At 33.0% G+C, this 24,849-nt stretch overlaps 1 protein-coding gene across 1 annotated transcript; it reads right to left on the bottom strand.

Annotated features, from left to right (window-relative positions):
* Window positions 1-279: 279 nt before the first annotated feature.
* Window positions 280-24,008, bottom strand: hscb (HscB mitochondrial iron-sulfur cluster cochaperone). The gene is made up of 6 exons (XM_056457368.1): window positions 23,666-24,008; window positions 22,847-22,943; window positions 3,892-3,981; window positions 894-1,038; window positions 645-692; window positions 280-503 (listed from the first exon to the last, which is right to left on the bottom strand). The coding sequence occupies exons 1-6, from the start codon at window positions 23,992-23,994 to the stop codon at window positions 409-411; spliced, it is 804 nt and encodes a 267-aa protein (XP_056313343.1). The 5' UTR covers window positions 23,995-24,008; the 3' UTR covers window positions 280-408.
* Window positions 24,009-24,849: the final 841 nt, after the last annotated feature.

The following is a 24,849-nucleotide window of genomic DNA, read 5'->3' as shown; positions in this document are numbered from 1 at the left end:
AGGGGGGGCTAATAATTCTGACTTCAACTGTAAATATTACGCGTATATTTAGCATGACCATTACAAAAAATCTAATAAAATAGCTTAAAAATAGCATTTTTTCAGGGATATATTATATGTACATACATATTGTTATCAGAATACTGCATATTGCATGTTTTCCCAGTTTTATACAGACCTAGAGAACATCTTAACTACTTAGCAATGCCTTCTTGATAATTCATTTTGCACATGCAAAACACTCACTCAGCCAACTCAAATAAAGCATTGCTTTTGACGTAGGATTAAAATAAAAGTACTTTATTTGGTTACAAACAATAAACCAACACTAATAACAATAAATATTACAGTAAGATAAAAACTCTGTGAACTCTTTCGGACGGATTACAAATAGCAAACAGTTTTCCCTCAGCAACCCTGTGTGATTCTGTCTTTTACCTTCTCCTGGATATTTGTGAAGTACTTCATTTGGTTTAGGAGCACTTTGGCGGCCAGCAGATCCCCTGTGAAAAGAGGCTCGTGAGGAAAACACAAAAACACACATTTTCCACTAGCGCACCACGGAAATGTGCGTGCGACCGGCCTTAGCCCAGAATTTCAGTGGAATTTGGGAGGTCACGAGGAGAAAGAAAGAAAAAAAATACCTCTGTTCAGGGACGAATTCATCCGTTCAGTCAAGTCTTTGAGTTTCCCTGGTGAAAGAAAGTAAAACAGAGTGAATAAACAAGAGAAATGCTAGAAGTGAAAACACAAACATAAAGCCAGCAGAGCCTTGAACTTTCGGATGGAATGAATCTGGGGTCAGATAAACAAGCTGCCAGCGACTGGAGTGGGCGAAGAGCAATATTTCAACAATCACTTCCGGATGGAGCTTTTCTCGCTGGCCTACACACCTTGCACCAACCGGCCGATGGCGCTGACCTCGTCTTGGCTCCGCGTCTCGGCGAGGCTCTCGTTGATCTCCATCACCTCCAGGAGAAACGCAGGGTCTGCCGTGGCATCCATTCCTTCCTCCAGCAAAACCCCTCGCAGCTCCAGCTGGAGAAGAACAGGCAGGTTACAGAGGGTAAAAACTAGGGCTGCAACATATTGGAAAATCTATAGTGCGCGTGAACATAATGTCACCAGATGATTTGAACAGCTTTATTTGGAAAGAGTTTATTAATTTAGATCGACTGAGGTGATCAAATCTTTTTCTGGGCAGAGCATCAGCATAAAACATGATAAATTACAAGCATTTATAAAAATGACAGAGCAAAAATAAAAGTGAATCAAAAAGTGCTTTACAGCTGGGGAGTCTATCAGTATTGAAAAATACAGAAATTAAACAACTGAACATAAATTAATATCGAGAGCATTGTATAAATAACTTTACACAATTTTATTTATCCTTTAATCTTTCAATGTGCAGAAGGAGATGTTTTTTTTGTGCTGGTTGAAAGTCTCTTCACATTCCAATAGTAATGATTAAAGTAAATGATCTAAATATATTTATATGGATTTTTATATTCTGGGTAAGGCACAAGAGAAAAAAAAGTTCATCCAATTAATTACTGTCGGGCTGACATTTACCATAATTCTAACACTGTAAGTAGCTCAACGTGTCTGTCAAAAAAAAAATTTAGATTTGCACAACTGCGCACTCGTTCATGAAGTCAGATCTGCCGTTTGCGCGTACACGTTCACGTGCACACGAGCGTGAGACAACAGTAAAAACAAATGCTGAATGAAAACTTTTTAAAATCCTGAATCAATATTGGGGTTACTTTTGCGTGCTGGAGGAGGCTGACACCATGGCTGAAGCATTTCTAACAGGTAATGTTCTGTTTTAAAACTCCTTTAGTCTCGCAAAGCTGATGTAGATTTTGTTGTTTTATGAATGGGTTATATGCACAGAAGTGTTGTTCAGCCACTGAAATCTTCCGGTGAAAGATTGATGTGACTATTTTAAGTTTCATATGGTTCCTTTTGCAGCATGGATAATGTAGATTTTATTTAGTTTAACAACAAAACATCAGTGAATGGCGCTATTCCACCTTGCCTGCTTTACTGAGGTGAAGTTTTATATTCACATTACACTGATTCATTTTTTAACAATGACAGCCTGTTACACGGTCCCTACATTGTTTACCATGCTACTTTGATTATTTGGTCTGAAATAGCTAGTAAGTAAGGTTTAGTCGGCAGCCTACTGACCAAGCACTATAGTTGTTTAGGACAAAGCCTGTATGACAGTAAGACCAGCGAACCTTGCATGCATGACGTATTGCACATTATGACATGTTTTGCTTGCTATACATCTAAAAACGTGCTAGATATAATACCGTTTCTCATTCAGAATTCAGTATTATTAAGTACTATAAAGTTTTCTAACTGGCGAACGACATGATCTAGTGGGTCTCTGTCATCTTTAAAGTGCACGTTCATGATATCAGGAGGCATGGCTTTGGATGGCAGGGGAGGGACTGTGTTTTCAAAGATATTATGCTAACAGATAGCATTTAGGCAGATCACCTACTGCACCTTCAACATATATAATTTTTTTCCACAACTGTATGCAAGTATATTATAAGTAATTTTACTTGAATTTACCTGTCCTGTTACCTGGCCTGTCATGATATATATATATATTGTTGTATGATGTAGTGCACCAAAATGTATTGCGATAAACGACATAATTGCCTTTTTAAGATCATTTCATGCCACTCATTATATAATGCCATAATGACAATAGCATCATAATGCAAGTACACTCTTCCAAAGAACACAGACTATTTTATTTTGTAAATATTGTTCATTTTAAAAGTTTAATAATCAACCATCTGTGCAGCAATCCACCAATCAGGCCTGTATGGCTGAGTGACCAGAAGGAAGCCACTCCCCACCTGAAATTTGCCAAAAGGCACCTGAAGGACTCTTAGACCATAAGAAACTAAATTCTCTGGTCTGATGAGACTAAAATTGAACTCTTTGGAGTGAAGGTCAGGCGTTACATTTGGAGAAAACCAGGCAGCGCTCATCACCAGGCTAATACCATCCCTACAGTGAAGCATGGTGGTGGCAGCATCATGCTGTGGGGATGTTTTTCAGCAGCGGGAACTGGAAGACTAGTCAAGATAGAGGGAAAGATGAATGCAGCAATGTACAGAGAAATCCTGACTGAAAACCTGCTTCAGAGTGCTCTTGACGATAGACTGGGGCGACGGTTCATCTTCCAGCAGGACAATAACCCAAAGCACACCGCCAAAATATCAATGGAGTGGCTTCACAACAACTCGATGAATGTCCTTGAGTGGCCCAGCCAGAGTCCAGAGCTAAATCCTAAGGAACATCTCTGGAGAGATCTGAAAATGGCTGTACACCGTCGCTTCCCATCCAACCTGATAGAGCTTGAGAGAAATTTTAATGTATAATAATTAAGGAATAGGAATAGGCAAAAATTCCCAAAGACAGGTGTGCCAAGCTTGTGGCAAAGACTTGAGGCTGTAATTGCTGCCAAAGGTGCATCAACAAAGTACTGAGCAAAGGCTGTGAATACTGATGTTGTATTGATATAGGCTGTGAATACTGATGTCCTTTTTCCCATTGTCATCATGGGGTACTGCGTGTAGAAATAAATTAATTTAAGGGAAATAAATGAATTTAATCCATTTTGGAATAAGGCTGTAACATGGAAATGTGGAAAAAGTAAAGCGCTATGAATATTTTTTTTAGAATTTCCGGATGCACTGTATGTATGGGCAATATATATTGCCTCACCAAAAATGCTTGAGGTCATGTCCATGTGTTGTACGATAAGTCTATATTTTGATTATTGTGACAGGCCTACTTAGGAGGAGTCAAAATATTTTTTGGGTATACACACCAAATATTTACAGAACAAATAATTACCATGTAGACGGCGCGACTCAGAGGTTTCTGCAGCGTTCTGTAGGCTTTGTTCACCAGCGCCGACTGTTCTTCTGAATATTCCTGCTCTTTCTGTAAATGAGATCAGACCAAAAAGTAATTCAAAACCATTTCAAAAGCCCACAAATAAACAAAACTCCAACCTAAAGCATATTACAATTGTGATTTTATAGAGAAACAAAAGAAAGACTGTAACAAATAAGTCAGACTCAAGCCAAGTTTTCAAACTTTTCCAAAACATTATATAATTATGGGCTGTCGTCACATTTATTTTAAGATATCATGACATGTTCTTTGTTTGTGGAAAGGATATCCTCTCGGGAATGAGGAGAATTGTCAAAAAGCGAAACCCCAGCATTGCTGATAATTGTGTGGGGGTTTTTTCTCCTCTCTTTTTTTTTCTTTCGATGAAGGATCTGGCTGTGTGGGAGGACGCAGAGGGTCTGAGCTGTGATGGGATTCGTCAGGTGGAATAAGAGGTGAGAAACGAAAAGAAATGACTTGCAGAGGAGAGACATTTTCAGCTGTCAGAGTTGCCAAAGCCTGGAGAATCAACATCCGGCTTGCTGTTGCTGTCAGGAAACCCAACCGGACGCGCAAAAAACATGAACCAATCACCAAAGAACTGTCTTCTGCCTTATATGAAGCATGATGTGCTGTATATCACTATACCCAAGCATCTAAATTCATATGGACAGGGTTTACTGGGTGTGTGGTATAGTCAACGAAAAGGGTTGGAAGGTGAATGTCATAGAAACTGTCAACAATACACATTAAAAAAGTTATTAAATGTTTATTTTTTCAAATGATGAATGCTGTTTCTTTTAACTTTCAAGACTACTGAAAAAAAAAATTCATCACAGTTCACCAGACATTAATCCTTTAATCCGATCAACATTAATCCTTCAAATCGACTACACTTTCATTGTGTTGGTGGCTGTTTTTGCCCCATTGACTTCTATTATAATGACATTTTTTGATTGCAAAGCCATGCCAGGATATAATCACGCATTCTTAATTGTTAGTGCTTTTCCTTGTTGGGAAGAGGTCAAATTTGTCATTTTTACTGTTGATCTTCAATTGGCACCATTAACCCTTTCGATAGGTCTGTGGAAAAAAAATAGTGTCCGGCTTTTATAGAGTTCTAGGAGTAAAACAACAAATTATAGTGTGTGTGTGTATGTGTGTATTAATACACTTACTATGTTCTGAGAGCTGAGCTGCTTATTTTGATTTTCTCTGACATATTAAGGTAAGTGCACAAAGGTCTCTCTTTTACACTCTCACATCCATGTTTTCTATACTCCATCCATATAACCCAATTTAAACCTGGAAACTAAAGCTGTGTCCCAAATGGCCCACTAAGCACTATGCACTTACACACCCAGCAGCATAGTAAATGTATGCAGTGTCGTCCCAAATGGAACACTGATAGTTGTTTACCAAGCAGAATTTTGAACAGTTTCCCTGATGACGTTTGACGGTTGCCAAATTTGTGAAATAAATGACCCAACTACCAAACAATACCTGCTATGAGTATAACCACATTCACCATCGGGAACCGCTATAAATCACTCTCATAGGAGAATTTTGCTCTCTCAATCAAAAATAAAGAATGTAACCCAACATCAGAGTCTGAAATCTCTGCCGCTTCGACTACGTGAGCAAAGCTGCGGCTGTTGAGTGTGTGAAGTGTCCAACATTCCACACTTCATTTAAACAGTTGAATAAGTGCAAGAGAGAGGAATATGGGGCGGCTTGTGTCAAGAAATTTGATTGATGACGGCCACGCCCCTTTTAGGCGGGACTTCCGGTTTAAGCCCCGCCCCTTTTTAATATACATTTAATAATTCCGGTAATTAGATTCTTATCAGTTTAATTAAAATAATAATTCCGGTAAATAGATTCTTATCAGTTTAATTAAATGAATAATTCCGGTAATTAAATTATAATTCCGGTAATTAAATTATAATTCCGGTAATTAAACAATAATTCCGGTAATTATATTCTTATCAGTTTAATTAAATTATTATTAATTCCTGTAATTAAATCTTAATTGTAATATTAATTATAAAAATAGATATTATAATATTATTAATTAGATTGTAATCAAATGAAATAAAATATATCAACCGTTATTAAAACCATATTTTAATTATTGTACTACATTATATTATATTTTAAATATTGTACTACATTATATTATATTTTAAATATTGTACTACATTATATTATATTTTAAATATTGTACTACATTATATTATATTTTAATTATGGTACTACATTATATTATATTTTAATTATGGTAATACATTATATTTTAATTATTGCAATAAACTATTATAATTATATACTATTATACACTATTATATTATACTAATATATTATATTATATTATATTATATTTTAATATAATTAATAAACTATTAGTATCTCCCATGTGGTCTTGCCTGCGCTCTGGTATGACCATACTGGCTCGATGTGTATGTGTGTGTGTGTGTCTCTGGTAGGGGTGTGGGCCTGGCTCTGACTGTGTGTCTGTCTTGGTAATTTGAAGACGGTTGAAGACTGCTTGTGAAAGATAGAAGACATATCTGATGACTGTTACAATGCAATCGCTATATGCTACTATGTGATAAGAGAACGTAATGGTTGCGCTTGTTTAATAAACGCGAACGTCCGCTTACATGGCTATCAGTCAGTGTGGCTCTTACCGGCTGTTTAGGCATGGGTGTGTCTGTGTGTGAGCGATGATAAGGTAAACTTATCCTTTAGACAGCATCCCGTCAACTATTTGTGAGAGATATATATCAGAAATGGAGCATGTATCTGATTGATATGTTGATAGGTGATTAGAAAGTGTGCTGATATTGCATATCTATATATTCACATGCAGCCAACTGTGTGCATGTGTATGCCTGGGTCTGGTTGTGTCTGCTTAAATTCACGACACAGTATTTAATGAATCTGCCTTTATTATTGCTCATTAATAGGTTATGTTGTTTTCACATTATTACTACATTAAACTAATACATATTTTAAGACAGACAAAAGACCATCAGTCATATGATTTTAATGTATCTTTTATCGAAACCATCTAATTAAAATATATTTACAATATTAATCCAGCAAATAACAAATCTTAATATGTATTGACGTCAAATTATCACACCTTGTAAAACAATTTATCTAAAAATGTAATGTTCTAAACTGTTGGTTGAAAAACACAGATGTAAATTCCAGTTGTCTTTGTGATTAATGAAAAGTTTTATTATGAAAAACATTTTAAGCTGAATTTTTTTCTTTTGACTAACACATTTTCAATATATTTACATGCATGTTCTGTATTTTATGGCACAGATTGTAGTATAATTAATCTAAAAACGTAATGTTTTGCACACTGGTCATCACTGGTGTAGATTTGAAAATAAATAATTTAAAATAAAAGATTTACTAAAAGGTCTTATCAGTCTTTAGACAGTATTGTTATTTCAGTTTCAAAAGGTAAATAACATGTATTACTCATAGTAATTGTACTGCTCACAATTGAAGCCAGGCAACTTAGTTATGGAATTTTAGATTCAAACTGATTTAAATTCCTTGAAAATACTTGATAATATAAAGAGAAATATAGAGATTATTCCGAATATAAAACAAAAATATAAACAAAAATGATATCCAGTTTATCTAAAACAGTACAGCTCTATCCCTTAGTTAACTTTACTTAATGTTATACAGTAAATGTATTAGTTTATCTACTGGATCCACCATTTATGTTCACATAACAGTGTTAAATCAAGTAAGCCTACACATTTGTCAAAATAAGTCAAGTTTAAAGGTAGTTCTTATAAGTAGACAGAGCAAATGACGCTTTTCTTTTACCATTAGATTTAGATGAATCAAGATTATTGATACTACACACATTTTGTAGTGAGTCTATATGTTTCTTTAAATTGAAGGTTTTTTCATTGACATACACATTGTCAAATTAACAATCTAAAATCAAACAATGTTTTTTCACTCTGAATATAAAACGTTATCACACATAAAAGTGATGTTTAAAATACTATTCATTAAACTTAACGCATGACTAGAGTTTTGTTTTTACAAGCCAGAAACATTGAGCTAAATCAAGCTTTTGATTTTGCACTCTGTTGCACTTTTTTTAACACAAAATGTAAGCTTTTTATGCATCTGCTAAAAATCTGTAATTTTGAGCCACTGTCAGTGTTTGTATGTTACAAAGCATACAGGTTTTTAAAACTGTCAGCTCTCAAAAGCTACTTATTGTTGTTCCCTTTCTTCTGGAGTTTTTAAGAACAACATTGCAGGGGCTTCGTCAAACATAAAGATACATTTCAAACATTAGATTCATACTGACACACAAGTCTTTGTAAAATTTAAGAGAGAAAATCAGTAAGAAAAAGATTAAAACAAGAATAGTTTCATTTGGGGGGGAAAAGGTGATAATATGAAAAACATTGGTTACACCAATATGGTCTAATGGTTAGAATTTCTGGGTTTTATGATATGGGAATATTTTTAAACTCTAATTTGTCCCAAGTAACATTAATAACAACACTTAGCCACAGTTATTTGTATCGTAGTTGAATGCTACATGCTATACTGTCAACAAAACACATTAATATCAAAGAGTAAATACATTTTATTTTAAGAATACTTTGCAGTAAACTTTAATGAATGAATTTTATCAATCTTTTAATGCAGAATGTTTTTGAAACCACTGTCATCTGACCAAATTATTTGACCTAATTCAAGCGACTGTTTTCTGTTGCACTTTTTAACACAAAATGTCTTTGCAAACTTTTTGCATATGTGTTAAAACTCTCAAAGCATCTGTTATGATGCATACAGTAAAAGACACAATAACCATTTCTACTGTCAATGATATTTTGTTGTCTAATTCTTCACAATATGTTTTCCCAAGAACTATGAATCTACAAAACTAAATTGAATACTTGCCACTAAATCTGCATTAATATCTTTTTGCGACAGTGTCTAAGGTACAGTGTATTAGAAATGTATTCTTTTCAACTGTCGTGAAAGTTTGAGTTGTAAATGTTTTGGTTTTAAACCAGAGACAACCAACAATATTATGTATACCTTTTGTTCATACAGTTTTTCAAATGAATGAGCAATTATAAAATTGTACGTCAGTACTTCTAGATTTAAAACTAAATTGGGTGACAGTTTTTAGTTTGTCTTTCTAAACTGACTACAAAACCGTTACACGTTAGAACTGTGTGTTATTATGGGTGTCTTAAATGTCAACCAACTTTAATAAATGATCTACAGTTTATACCTTTATGCTTTAAACAAGTAACCACTCTTTGACACACTATGCAACATTTTAATTTTGTAATTATTTAAATATACATTTGGCATAATTACAGGTCTTAAATCAATTTCTACAATGTTTCTATGATTTGTTTCACGCCATCATGTTTTGCGTCTAGCTCATTTTCTAACTTTTTTACAGGAAAGGCATAGACACTTTTCAGAACAAGCAATAGGTCATTTATACCGCTAGACTTTGAATGCACCAATTAACACATGGCCACTCTTGCAAGTTTACTTTAAGTTATAACGTTTGTATGTAAACCTGATCCTGTGTATGAAAACCACCTATGACTAGGTTGGGTAATGAAATGCCAAGCAGGTTATTTTTTCTTTATAAATGCTTGTAGAATTTAAAATCTACTTGGTTACATTAAAACATTTTACTTGTTTAACACAAAATCATAAGTTTACTTAAGCTGATAAACTTTTTATTTCAAGCAAATATACACTGAAATAGAGTAGTGCATAATGAACAAACATGGATTGCATAGGAATAATAAAGACAAATCAACTAAGAAAAAAATATATGTATATACAGTCATACATTGAAGAAAAACAGGGTACACCAGAACACTGTAACGACATTACTGAATATCTAACCAGCAAAGAAATTCTACTAAAAGCATTCTGTCGTGTTCAAGAATGTGGTTGGTCAAAACTTCCACAATCTCAGCTATATTTGCTATTTTGTTTTGTGAAAGCAGTGACACACAAATATCTGTTATATATGTAGACATGCATAGAACCTGCGTTACTCCCATCTCATCATTCCATCCAGTTAGCACCTCAAGAATTTTTGTAATGGTTGCACAGACAGCATCATTGCTACGAACACACAGGTGAGTCAATTGATTTATCGTATCGCCCCATGAGTTTAAGGCACCTCTCACAACGTCCATTTCTCTCTTGAGATTTTTCACACGTTTGCCATCTCCTGTACAATCATGATTAGAATCAAACGCATCATTGATGATCCTCTCCAGAAGAAAGACCATACGGTCCCTATAATGCTGTTTAAACATGTCGTCCACAATAGACCTCATTTGACAATCAAAAGCAGGGTCGCACTTGCACTCAGGCCTTTCATGCGCATCAGAGTCAGCATTTTGAAAACAATAGCAATCCGCCATTTTTGCAAGGGGCTGTCAGAAGAAATCAGAAAATAATTGTTTAGAAAACTTTTTTATTTAATCACAATACAAAGTTTGTACCATATTCTGTGTAGAACATGTGCAGTAGTACCTTAAGGATGCTGCTGTTGTCCTTAAGCAGCAATAGTTCAGTCCTAATAGCTCAGTGCAAACAAGACCAAAGTAGGCACTGTGGTCCTCAAAGTTAGTATCTTTTTATGTCTTTAATCTTCTTTTTACTTCTGATCAATGGGTTCTTGTAGAAAGTTCTAGGGTCGGTGGCTGTGCCCAAAAGCATTACTCCTTGGTAGCTAGAAGTAATAATGGGCGCTTTATCTACACATTCAATCAGGTCCGCCTTCACTTACTGGGGCGGTATTATGAACATCTGCCATGGTGTCATAAAAGTCATGAATAAACAATTAGTTAACATCTTTTATTTAAGACATAGGCGTGATGATGTAGGGATACCTAATTTTGATTAAACAAAATAAAAAATACAGGGTCTTACCGTAAATATATTCACAATGAAAGATTTTAGAGAACTAATATTCTAGAATTTTATATTTCATGGAAGTTTTAGGTTGACAAAATATAATGCTCAGCTGAAGACATTTCAAAACTTTTTGCCATACAAATGGACAATCGAATGTTTTTACGCAAATATGTACACGCTTTTCAACATTATTCTGCGGTCTGAATTGTTCATTATAGTTGTTTATTTGGTTTCCTATTAGGGCTCAAAGCAGTCACATATTTAATTAAAAATTAGCATCTTTCATGATAGTGTTCTTTTTAAAAGAATGATTGAGAAGAAATACGCTTACATCTACACTTACATATTCGTTTTCGAATTAAAAATGTAACGATACAAGACACGCTATTTATTTTAAGTGAAATATACTTGTAAGAAAATACAGTTACATTTATGAAATAACCCATATTCCATAACTTATTGCAATGCCTTTGAGGTAAAGAAAGAGAGAGTTTAAGAGCCGTTATCCATAATTGGTTATTAGATTAAAGTTATTTTAAAAAGTCGAGTTTGGTTAAAAATCTAGGCCTACTTAAATTGGATCTGTTAAAACATAAAGAAATTAAAGTTATGCAGTATACGTTCTGGTGACATTTAAACATACACTTTAGCATCACTATAGTATAGATAATATACGAGTACCAACATTCACCAATTTGATACAAACTGTACCAAAACTGTTTGCATATGTTTGTTGCCGAGTAGCAATAAGTATTTTTGTTTTATTTCTATGTTATGTGATACTAAATCTATTTTCAGACCTATCATTTTAGTGATATACTTATAATAAAGTTGAAAAAACAAGCTAATAAATTTAGTTAAACATCATGTGCTTGACATTTTAGTAAATAGTTAAAGCTACTGATTGTGCTAATTGAATATTTAGCATTTTGAAAGGTAAATATGTGTCAGGGTATGTAAAGCTGTGGCCTCTGGCTTGTTTGGTTGTGATTGGTGGAATGTTTCCACAAACTGAAATTTTAAAGTGTTTTTTATTCACTATTCTGCAACTTTGATGCAATCTACACTGTAAAAGAAATATACAAAAGTACATATCATGCTGTTTTGTAAAAGCACACAGACATGTCGCCAAAAACATGCACTTCATGGGACAAACCTTTTGTATTGCTGAAAAGCTGTAATATTTTAATGTGTTGGTCAGGATGTAAGCATACAGCTTGCAAATAACTGACTATTTGTACTATGTACAGTGATGTGACACACATTTCAAGTGTAATAGATGAGTATATAGCAGAAAACAACTAGTCTCATATGTCATGTTGGTGTTCAGAGGTTTAAAAAGTACTCAAAAATGCTACACATTTATCCTATAAAGTATTTCACGAGAACCCTGCCACTGTGATAGTGATTACAGCTTACATAAAAAAAAGACATTCAGCTTCAATTCAAACTACAGAAATTTGCTCATCTGATATCGTCAACTATTTGATTTGTAAATGGAATGGTATTTATTTACATTATTTCTGTTTTCAAGTAAACATTTATCATAGTACTCGGGGTCAAAATCCTGCTTGATGAAATTACCAAAATATGACCATAAACAACTTACACAATGAAATGACAGTCTTTCTATGAACATGTTTAAATTATATTGTTACATTTTTAGATTGGTTTTTGAAAAAGTTACAAGATCACAGAGGTAAATTACTGGAATAATGTTAGCTGATTGGTGTACTGAAGTATTTATTAAGTATCTACTTGAGTACAATTAACAATAAACCTCACTTAAGTATATATTAAATTTATACAAACAGAAAAGGTTTAGTTATTTATGCTTGTTCATTGTCATACTGTATGCTTACAAGGTTATTACCGTATGTGTTTGAGTAAGTGCTCCTTTTGATTGATTGGAAATTTTAACATATGCCTACGTTATTTTTTGTGTACAGACACAAGTATTAAGACAGAGAATAAATTTGTTTGAGTTGAATTAACTGAAATTAATTGCTGCGAAAAACCCTAAATTGTCAACGAACATGTCAAATGTCAAATCTTTATAAAAGACAGTATTCTTATAAGTACACAAAGGTAACTGCTTACTGTAGTGAAAAATTGATAAAATGAAAACACAAAAACAAAAAGTATACTTGCAGCTAGACAAAAGGCCTGTATACTTCAAAGCACTTAACAATTTGCTATCTTGAAATGCCATATTTTGAAATACTAAATTTAGTATATTTTAATTGTAACTAAATTGTACAGCATAATCTCTAGGGTATTTAATGTACTTTTATGTGCTATATTGGATCAGCAACAAGTATATTTTGACCATAAGTTCATTACATGTTTAATTAATGTTTGAAGCCTGCGTTATTTTTATTACAAATAAATATGAACTTTTTCAAAACCCACAAGTAATCGAACATTGCACTTATTCTGAGAAAAAATGCTCAGCGATTACTTCAGCTGTTTCCAAAATGGCTACTACAAATTGCATGTCATGTTTTCAATAACAAACTATCCCTAGTGACTATTCTTATAAGATAACAGGATGTACAAATAAAAATGTTATAGTTAGCGACTTGTGCGCTTAATGTTTACTACTGTCACACTTGAAAATATACTTTTACAGTATACTCTATGCTAAAAAGAACACCCTAAACATGGAAAATTGACTTTTTTGCTTTTGATCCCACAAAAGGCTTGACTCTAACAATTCAACATCTGTACAAGTTAATTCAAAGGTTTTACAACTTTAAGCATGATGAATAATTTATATTTAGTGCCTGTAGTTTGATAGTTAAATACAATTAATCACAGACGGTTCTAAAGCATGATAAAGCAATGTATGTCGTCCATTCATGCTGTGTGGTGAGAGATTTTAAAGTTTAAACAACAATCTATAAATTCATTATTGCTGTTACTTTTACTATTACACAAGTACTATTTAAATCTAGCACAATTTTTTTACTCAAGTATGTATCGTCCAATCGATTATACCCTTATATGTGTACAATTTTCACCACCCTGTTTAATCTTTCACTTGTGTAGCATTTTTGAGTACTTTTTAAACCTCTGAACACCAACATGACATATGAGACTAGTTGTTTTCTGCTATATACTCATCTATTACACTTGAAATGTGTGTCACATCACTGTACATAGTACAAATAGTCAGTTATTTGCAAGCTGTATGCTTACATCCTGACCAACACATTAAAATATTACAGCTTTTCAGCAATACAAAAGGTTTGTCCCATGAAGTGCATGTTTTTGGCGACATGTCTGTGTGCTTTTACAAAACAGCATGATATGTACTTTTGTATATTTCTTTTACAGTGTAGATTGCATCAAAGTTGCAGAATAGTGAATAAAAAACACTTTAAAATTTCAGTTTGTGGAAACATTCCACCAATCACAACCAAACAAGCCAGAGGCCACAGCTTTACATACCCTGACACATATTTACCTTTCAAAATGCTAAATATTCAATTAGCACAATCAGTAGCTTTAACTATTTACTAAAATGTCAAGCACATGATGTTTAACTAAATTTATTAGCTTGTTTTTTCAACTTTATTATAAGTATATCACTAAAATGATAGGTCTGAAAATAGATTTAGTATCACATAACATAGAAATAAAACAAAAATACTTATTGCTACTCGGCAACAAACATATGCAAACAGTTTTGGTACAGTTTGTATCAAATTGGTGAATGTTGGTACTCGTATATTATCTATACTATAGTGATGCTAAAGTGTATGTTTAAATGTCACCAGAACGTATACTGCATAACTTTAATTTCTTTATGTTTTAACAGATCCAATTTAAGTAGGCCTAGATTTTTAACCAAACTCGACTTTTTAAAATAACTTTAATCTAATAACCAATTATGGATAACGGCTCTTAAACTCTCTCTTTCTTTACCTCAAAGGCATTGCAATAAGTTATGGAATATGGGTTATTTCATAAATGTAACTGTATTTTCTTACAAGTATATTTCACTTAAAATAAATAGCGTGTCTTGTATCGTTACATTTTTAATTCGAAAACGAATATGTAAGTGTAGATGTAAGCGTATTTCTTCTCAATCATTCTTTTAAAAAGAACACTATCATGAAAGATGCTAATTTTTAATTAAATATGTGACTGCTTTGAGCCCTAATAGGAAACCAAATAAACAACTATAATGAACAATTCAGACCGCAGAATAATGTTGAAAAGCGTGTACATATTTGCGTAAAAACATTCGATTGTCCATTTGTATGGCAAAAAGTTTTGAAATGTCTTCAGCTGAGCATTATATTTTGTCAACCTAAAACTTCCATGAAATATAAAATTCTAGAATATTAGTTCTCTAAAATCTTTCATTGTGAATATATTTACGGTAAGACCCTGTATTTTTTATTTTGTTTAATCAAAATTAGGTATCCCTACATCATCACGCCTATGTCTTAAATAAAAGATGTTAACTAATTGTTTATTCATGACTTTTATGACACCATGGCAGATGTTCATAATACCGCCCCAGTAAGTGAAGGCGGACCTGATTGAATGTGTAGATAAAGCGCCCATTATTACTTCTAGCTACCAAGGAGTAATGCTTTTGGGCACAGCCACCGACCCTAGAACTTTCTACAAGAACCCATTGATCAGAAGTAAAAAGAAGATTAAAGACATAAAAAGATACTAACTTTGAGGACCACAGTGCCTACTTTGGTCTTGTTTGCACTGAGCTATTAGGACTGAACTATTGCTGCTTAAGGACAACAGCAGCATCCTTAAGGTACTACTGCACATGTTCTACACAGAATATGGTACAAACTTTGTATTGTGATTAAATAAAAAAGTTTTCTAAACAATTATTTTCTGATTTCTTCTGACAGCCCCTTGCAAAAATGGCGGATTGCTATTGTTTTCAAAATGCTGACTCTGATGCGCATGAAAGGCCTGAGTGCAAGTGCGACCCTGCTTTTGATTGTCAAATGAGGTCTATTGTGGACGACATGTTTAAACAGCATTATAGGGACCGTATGGTCTTTCTTCTGGAGAGGATCATCAATGATGCGTTTGATTCTAATCATGATTGTACAGGAGATGGCAAACGTGTGAAAAATCTCAAGAGAGAAATGGACGTTGTGAGAGGTGCCTTAAACTCATGGGGCGATACGATAAATCAATTGACTCACCTGTGTGTTCGTAGCAATGATGCTGTCTGTGCAACCATTACAAAAATTCTTGAGGTGCTAACTGGATGGAATGATGAGATGGGAGTAACGCAGGTTCTATGCATGTCTACATATATAACAGATATTTGTGTGTCACTGCTTTCACAAAACAAAATAGCAAATATAGCTGAGATTGTGGAAGTTTTGACCAACCACATTCTTGAACACGACAGAATGCTTTTAGTAGAATTTCTTTGCTGGTTAGATATTCAGTAATGTCGTTACAGTGTTCTGGTGTACCCTGTTTTTCTTCAATGTATGACTGTATATACATATATTTTTTTCTTAGTTGATTTGTCTTTATTATTCCTATGCAATCCATGTTTGTTCATTATGCACTACTCTATTTCAGTGTATATTTGCTTGAAATAAAAAGTTTATCAGCTTAAGTAAACTTATGATTTTGTGTTAAACAAGTAAAATGTTTTAATGTAACCAAGTAGATTTTAAATTCTACAAGCATTTATAAAGAAAAAATAACCTGCTTGGCATTTCATTACCCAACCTAGTCATAGGTGGTTTTCATACACAGGATCAGGTTTACATACAAACGTTATAACTTAAAGTAAACTTGCAAGAGTGGCCATGTGTTAATTGGTGCATTCAAAGTCTAGCGGTATAAATGACCTATTGCTTGTTCTGAAAAGTGTCTATGCCTTTCCTGTAAAAAAGTTAGAAAATGAGCTAGACGCAAAACATGATGGCGTGAAACAAATCATAGAAACATTGTAGAAATTGATTTAAGACCTGTAATTATGCCAAATGTATATTTAAATAATTACAAAATTAAAATGTTGCATAGTGTGTCAAAGAGTGGTTACTTGTTTAAAGCATAAAGGTATAAACTGTAGATCATTTATTAAAGTTGGTTGACATTTAAGACACCCATAATAACACACAGTTCTAACGTGTAACGGTTTTGTAGTCAGTTTAGAAAGACAAACTAAAAACTGTCACCCAATTTAGTTTTAAATCTAGAAGTACTGACGTACAATTTTATAATTGCTCATTCATTTGAAAAACTGTATGAACAAAAGGTATACATAATATTGTTGGTTGTCTCTGGTTTAAAACCAAAACATTTACAACTCAAACTTTCACGACAGTTGAAAAGAATACATTTCTAATACACTGTACCTTAGACACTGTCGCAAAAAGATATTAATGCAGATTTAGTGGCAAGTATTCAATTTAGTTTTGTAGATTCATAGTTCTTGGGAAAACATATTGTGAAGAATTAGACAACAAAATATCATTGACAGTAGAAATGGTTATTGTGTCTTTTACTGTATGCATCATAACAGATGCTTTGAGAGTTTTAACACATATGCAAAAAGTTTGCAAAGACATTTTGTGTTAAAAAGTGCAACAGAAAACAGTCGCTTGAATTAGGTCAAATAATTTGGTCAGATGACAGTGGTTTCAAAAACATTCTGCATTAAAAGATTGATAAAATTCATTCATTAAAGTTTACTGCAAAGTATTCTTAAAATAAAATGTATTTACTCTTTGATATTAATGTGTTTTGTTGACAGTATAGCATGTAGCATTCAACTACGATACAAATAACTGTGGCTAAGTGTTGTTATTAATGTTACTTGGGACAAATTAGAGTTTAAAAATATTCCCATATCATAAAACCCAGAAATTCTAACCATTAGACCATATTGGTGTAACCAATGTTTTTCATATTATCACCTTTTCCCCCCCAAATGAAACTATTCTTGTTTTAATCTTTTTCTTACTGATTTTCTCTCTTAAATTTTACAAAGACTTGTGTGTCAGTATGAATCTAATGTTTGAAATGTATCTTTATGTTTGACGAAGCCCCTGCAATGTTGTTCTTAAAAACTCCAGAAGAAAGGGAACAACAATAAGTAGCTTTTGAGAGCTGACAGTTTTAAAAACCTGTATGCTTTGTAACATACAAACACTGACAGTGGCTCAAAATTACAGATTTTTAGCAGATGCATAAAAAGCTTACATTTTGTGTTAAAAAAAGTGCAACAGAGTGCAAAATCAAAAGCTTGATTTAGCTCAATGTTTCTGGCTTGTAAAAACAAAACTCTAGTCATGCGTTAAGTTTAATGAATAGTATTTTAAACATCACTTTTATGTGTGATAACGTTTTATATTCAGAGTGAAAAAACATTGTTTGATTTTAGATTGTTAATTTGACAATGTGTATGTCAATGAAAAAACCTTCAATTTAAAGAAACATATAGACTCACTACAAAATGTGTGTAGTATCAATAATCTTGATTCATCTAAATCTAATGGTAAAAGAAAAGCGTCATTTGCTCTGTCTACTTATAAGAACTACCTTTAAACTTGACTTATTTTGACAAATGTGTAGGCTTACTTGATTTAACACTGTTATGTGAACATAAATGGTGGATCCAGTAGATAAACTAATACATTTTACTGTATAACATTAAGTAAAGTTAACTAAGGGATAGAGCTGTACTGTTTTAGATAAACTGGATATCATTTTTGTTTATATTTTTGTTTTATATTCGGAATAATCTCTATATTTCTCTTTATATTATCAAGTATTTTCAAGGAATTTAAATCAGTTTGAATCTAAAATTCCATAACTAAGTTGCCTGGCTTCAATTGTGAGCAGTACAATTACTATGAGTAATACATGTTATTTACCTTTTGAAACTGAAATAACAATACTGTCTAAAGACTGATAAGACCTTTTAGTAAATCTTTTATTTTAAATTATTTATTTTCAAATCTACACCAGTGATGACCAGTGTGCAAAACATTACGTTTTTAGATTAATTATACTACAATCTGTGCCATAAAATACAGAACATGCATGTAAATATATTGAAAATGTGTTAGTCAAAAGAAAAAAATTCAGCTTAAAATGTTTTTCATAATAAAACTTTTCATTAATCACAAAGACAACTGGAATTTACATCTGTGTTTTTCAACCAACAGTTTAGAACATTACATTTTTAGATAAATTGTTTTACAAGGTGTGATAATTTGACGTCAATACATATTAAGATTTGTTATTTGCTGGATTAATATTGTAAATATATTTTAATTAGATGGTTTCGATAAAAGATACATTAAAATCATATGACTGATGGTCTTTTGTCTGTCTTAAAATATGTATTAGTTTAATGTAGTAATAATGTGAAAACAACATAACCTATTAATGAGCAATAATAAAGGCAGATTCATTAAATACTGTGTCGTGAATTTAAGCAGACACAACCAGACCCAGGCATACACATGCACACAGTTGGCTGCATGTGAATATATAGATATGCAATATCAGCACACTTTCTAATCACCTATCAACATATCAATCAGATACATGCTCCATTTCTGATATATATCTCTCACAAATAGTTGACGGGATGCTGTCTAAAGGATAAGTTTACCTTATCATCGCTCACACACAGACACACCCATGCCTAAACAGCCGGTAAGAGCCACACTGACTGATAGCCATGTAAGCGGACGTTCGCGTTTATTAAACAAGCGCAACCATTACGTTCTCTTATCACATAGTAGCATATAGCGATTGCATTGTAACAGTCATCAGATATGTCTTCTATCTTTCACAAGCAGTCTTCAACCGTCTTCAAATTACCAAGACAGACACACAGTCAGAGCCAGGCCCACACCCCTACCAGAGACACACACACACACATACACATCGAGCCAGTATGGTCATACCAGAGCGCAGGCAAGACCACATGGGAGATACTAATAGTTTATTAATTATATTAAAATATAATATAATATAATATAATATATTAGTATAATATAATAGTGTATAATAGTATATAATTATAATAGTTTATTGCAATAATTAAAATATAATGTATTACCATAATTAAAATATAATATAATGTAGTACCATAATTAAAATATAATATAATGTAGTACAATATTTAAAATATAATATAATGTAGTACAATATTTAAAATATAATATAATGTAGTACAATATTTAAAATATAATATAATGTAGTACAATAATTAAAATATGGTTTTAATAACGGTTGATATATTTTATTTCATTTGATTACAATCTAATTAATAATATTATAATATCTATTTTTATAATTAATATTACAATTAAGATTTAATTACAGGAATTAATAATAATTTAATTAAACTGATAAGAATATAATTACCGGAATTATTGTTTAATTACCGGAATTATAATTTAATTACCGGAATTATAATTTAATTACCGGAATTATTCATTTAATTAAACTGATAAGAATCTATTTACCGGAATTATTATTTTAATTAAACTGATAAGAATCTAATTACCGGAATTATTAAATGTATATTAAAAAGGGGCGGGGCTTAAACCGGAAGTCCCGCCTAAAAGGGGCGTGGCCGTCATCAATCAAATTTCTTGACACAAGCCGCCCCATATTCCTCTCTCTAGTGCATCATTCGGGTATTTAAAGTGCACTTTTTTTGTTCAGAGTAAACGCACTACTTATGGCATAGAACAGTGCATAAGTATGTGATTTGGGATGTACCTTGAGCTTTTTTTGTACCGCAGCCGATGTTCAACAGCTAAAAAATAAAAAATTTGACCTACTCCCAACAGGGAACCCAGCAACAATTAAGAATACATAATAATTGTTGTCGTTATGACCTTCAAAATGCCATTATAATGGAAGTCAATGGTGCAAAAAGAGCCACTAACATAATGAAAGTTAACTTGCCCAGAGTGTATTGTTTAGTTTTCTGAGAACTTTTAAAGCATATTCCCAAAAATGTGCCACAATAAAATTATTCACCAAAAATCATTCCAGTTGCTAAACCAGAGAGAAAATTCTGCCCAAATTAAGACTCAAAATCACCCCTGAGTGGATGAAAACATCCACAACAGCACACAGGGGTAAGCTGAACATCACATAATGTACATTTAAACAAGAGCTGTATTGCCCTTAAATATAGTTTTTTTAACAGCTTGTTTAAAGTTTCAACAATATCAGAATCAGATTTATTCGCCAAGTGTGTGCAAACACACAGGTATTTTTTGCATTACTTTTCACCACAGCTTTACCATCCTTTGTATAATTTAAGCCTGCTTAACCTGTAAGGACTGCCCACTAAAATGTATACAAACCTACAATGTTTCACCGCCTTAGTCAGACTTTTGATGACTGCAGCAAAACAGCAAATTCTCAATAAAGAATCTTGCTTTACATTATATTCATTCATTTTTCTTCGGCTTAGTTTCTATTTCAGAGGTCACCAAAGGGGAATGAACCGCCAACTATTCTGACATTTGTTTTATGCGGCGGATGCCCTTCCAGCCACAACCCAGCACTGGGAAACACTCTCACATTCACACACACACAGACGGCCAATAGTAGTTCATCTAATTCATTTATAGCACATGTCTTTGGACTAGGGCTGGGTGATTTATCGAAAAGTAATGAAAATTCAGAACCTATAATAGATCAATTTTTTTAGGTCAATTTTTTTCAATTACTTTCCCTATAGCGCGTGGAGTCACATGACCCTGCTCTGTTAAGGCTGATTTATACTTCTGCTTCGAACGCACAAGTGTGGTCCAGCGCAGGCTTTGCGCGGTCGCATACCCACGCACCTCAAAAAACATTAAAAAAATTAAATAAATAAATAAATAAATTAAATAAAATAAAAATCGAGTCATGTCGTAAAAATGTAACAACATATTGAATTTTTGCACCACATTGAAGATGATTGGAAGCTGCACCAGAGATGCCTTGAGACGGCATATTTTCCATTGCAGTAAAATTATTATTTACATTAAAATATTTGTTTACAGAAGATGCAAGAAATGCACTGTTTAAAATATCATTTACAGGATATACTAGAGTTATTTTATTTAGAAGAGATACTGCTTATTTTCTACTTTTAATATGAAAACACTGAAAATAATTCATTTTGTTTCCAAAAGTGCAAGTTATTCGTTTTTGAGTAAGAAAAAAGTGACTTGGTTTCAGCCAACGTGTGTTTTAATTTTAGTTGTTCAACGGTGAGGTTCAATAAATAATCATAGATAGTAAATGCATGTTTCCTTCAATTATTTTAAAATCAAGTAATGCACCCTTCATTCAGAAATATCTCACTTGTAATATGTGAGCATATTTACTGTACAAAATCTGTCTGTGAACTATAAGGGCAAAAAAATAAAATAAATGAATAAAATAATCGTTCATTATTAAAATGGAGTTAAAATGTTCAATTAATCGAGATTTTGATTTTAGGCCAAATCGCCCAGCTCTTCTTTGGACTGTGAGGGAAACCGGAGCACCCAAAAGAAACCCACGCTAACACAGGGAGAACATACAAACTCCACACAGAAATGCCAACTGACCAAACCGGGACTTGAACCACTGACCTTCTTGCAGTAAGGCGAAAGTGCTAACCTCTGAACCACCATGCCATCCCCAGAAATCATTAAATAAAAGTTTATAGCCAACTGCAAATTAAGCATAAGCAAATTAGGTAAAAAATTGGAGCATTTACATTTTTGATGAACTATCCTTTTAACAAGCTCAACCCTCACAGTGAGTCTGTATTCAAAGGTTTATTTGTTAACATTTAAAAATGAATTCTCATATCGAGAAAATGCATGAACAATTTCACTCCTACAACCTGAATTTTTTGGCTACAATAAACGACAGGAGGTAAATCATTGAATACAAACATATTTTACACAATACAGTCCATTACCTGTGATTTCTGGGTGAAGTTGTCAGGATGGAGAAATCTTTGCAGTGCCACAAATTTCTGCTGAAGCTTCAGGGTGTCCAAAGTAAAATGTTCTTCGCTGAGGAAAGACAAACACATTCAGATACAGGTCAGGATATGAAGTAGAAATTGAAGTAAATGCATTTTTGTATATAAAGAGCAGTGCGGTGTTTGCCAAAATTATCACAACCCTAAGTAAATTGTAGAAACATTAACACCTATGATCTGTACGATGAATGTAGCTTACTATATGTGCAAAAAATGCTTGTTTAGCGTTTAGTGATCATAAAACAGCTGCTACATTATTATGGAGCCAGATCAGTCTCAAAAATTCAAAACACAGTTCATGAATACAACACAAATCCTAAATTCACAAGCAAAAATCATAAATATTTTCACCAAATGAATTTGATTTGTGTAATTATGAATTGTGTAATGAATTTACGAATTTGTTGTTGTAATATTGCCTTTTAACAATTTTTTAAATAAACATCAGAATCTATGAATCCATAGCATGTTTAGCTGAGGAAAAGTAAATACGAAATTACCTTCAAGGATGAATAAATGTTTAAAAGGGAGAAAAAAAAAACTTTTAATTTAGCATTTTCTTATTTTCCAACATTCGTGTAATTTATTTAATTATTTACCTGCCCGAACTATTCGTTATTTATATTTATTTATGCAGGAATTTGTAAATTTTACATACATTTATTTATATATTTGTGTATTTATTTATCTATTAATCCATATGTGAAGCATTCCAAACCATAACAATAACCTATATATCAGCAGTTAACTCACCAGTTCAAGATGTCAAAATAACTGGTCTTGTTATCAGGAGGTTGAATCACTTTACAAATTGAACAGAAGAATAAATCAGCAGAGGCTCCGCATTTCCAGCAGAGTCTGTTGACTGTAACTGTGCTGAAAGAGTTCAGCGTCAGGCGCCCTTTAACTGCATTACTGTGACAAACATCCTTTAAGTCTTTACTGTAAGAGCTGACAGCTCTCATTGAAGCCAAACACGGAGTTAAAACAATATTACGACGTTGTTCGTTTGATATGCCTGCATAATTAGGTTTAAATCCGAGAGTTTTTAACAAACTCCGAAGTCTATGTAGCGTTGACATGTTTCCATACAGAAGAAACCGGGTTTATAGATATAAGTTCACAACTTCCTGTCATGAACGCCAGCGGTTTTGTCAAAATAAAAGTCTGCAAATCTTTTTATTCTATTTGTTTCACTTGATTATTTGCATTATATCTATCGGCTGGCGTAAAATTACTAAAACGATGCCTGTGATTTTTAAATGGTATGTCTGGTAATATTATTTTTTTCTCTAATAATTTTATATTTTATTTTATTTATTTTTTTATTTTATTTTATTTATTGGTTTTGTTCTCCATACCGTACAGTTCTAAATAATAATAATAATAATAAATAATATTAAGAAATGGTTGTCAAAATGGAGCGACGCAGTGGCGCAGTAGGTAGTGCTGTCGCCTCACAGCAAGAAGGTTGCTGGGTTGATGGTTCGTGAGGGGTTGGCGTTTCTGTGAGGAGTTTGCATGTTCTCCCTGCGTTCGCGTGGGTTTCCTCTGGGTCCAAAGACATGTGGTAGGCTATAAATTGTAGTGTATGAGTGTATGTGGATGTTTCCACATAGTGTGTGGGTGTTTCCCAGAGATGGGTTGCAGCTGGAAGGGCATCTGCTGTGTAAAAACATGCTGGATAAGTTGCCGGTTCATTCCGCTGTGGTGACCCCGGATTAATAAAGGGACTAAGCTGAAAAGAAAATGAATGAATGAATGAATGTAGTTAAAATATAAAAGTGAGATTCTCATAATAATAATCATTATAATTATTATTATTATAAGTAGTAGTAGTAGTAGTAGTAGTATATAAAGGATGAATGGAAACGAGGCATTAAGCAACAGTAAAGTTTTGTATTTCTTTTACAGCTTTTATTTTGACAGAAAACCAC

This window comes from Danio aesculapii, chromosome 5 (assembly GCF_903798145.1).
Source record: "Danio aesculapii chromosome 5, fDanAes4.1, whole genome shotgun sequence".
NCBI lineage: Eukaryota > Metazoa > Chordata > Actinopteri > Cypriniformes > Danionidae > Danio > Danio aesculapii.
Note: the sequence above shows the minus strand (reverse complement) of the source record. Positions and strands in the feature narration are given on the sequence as shown.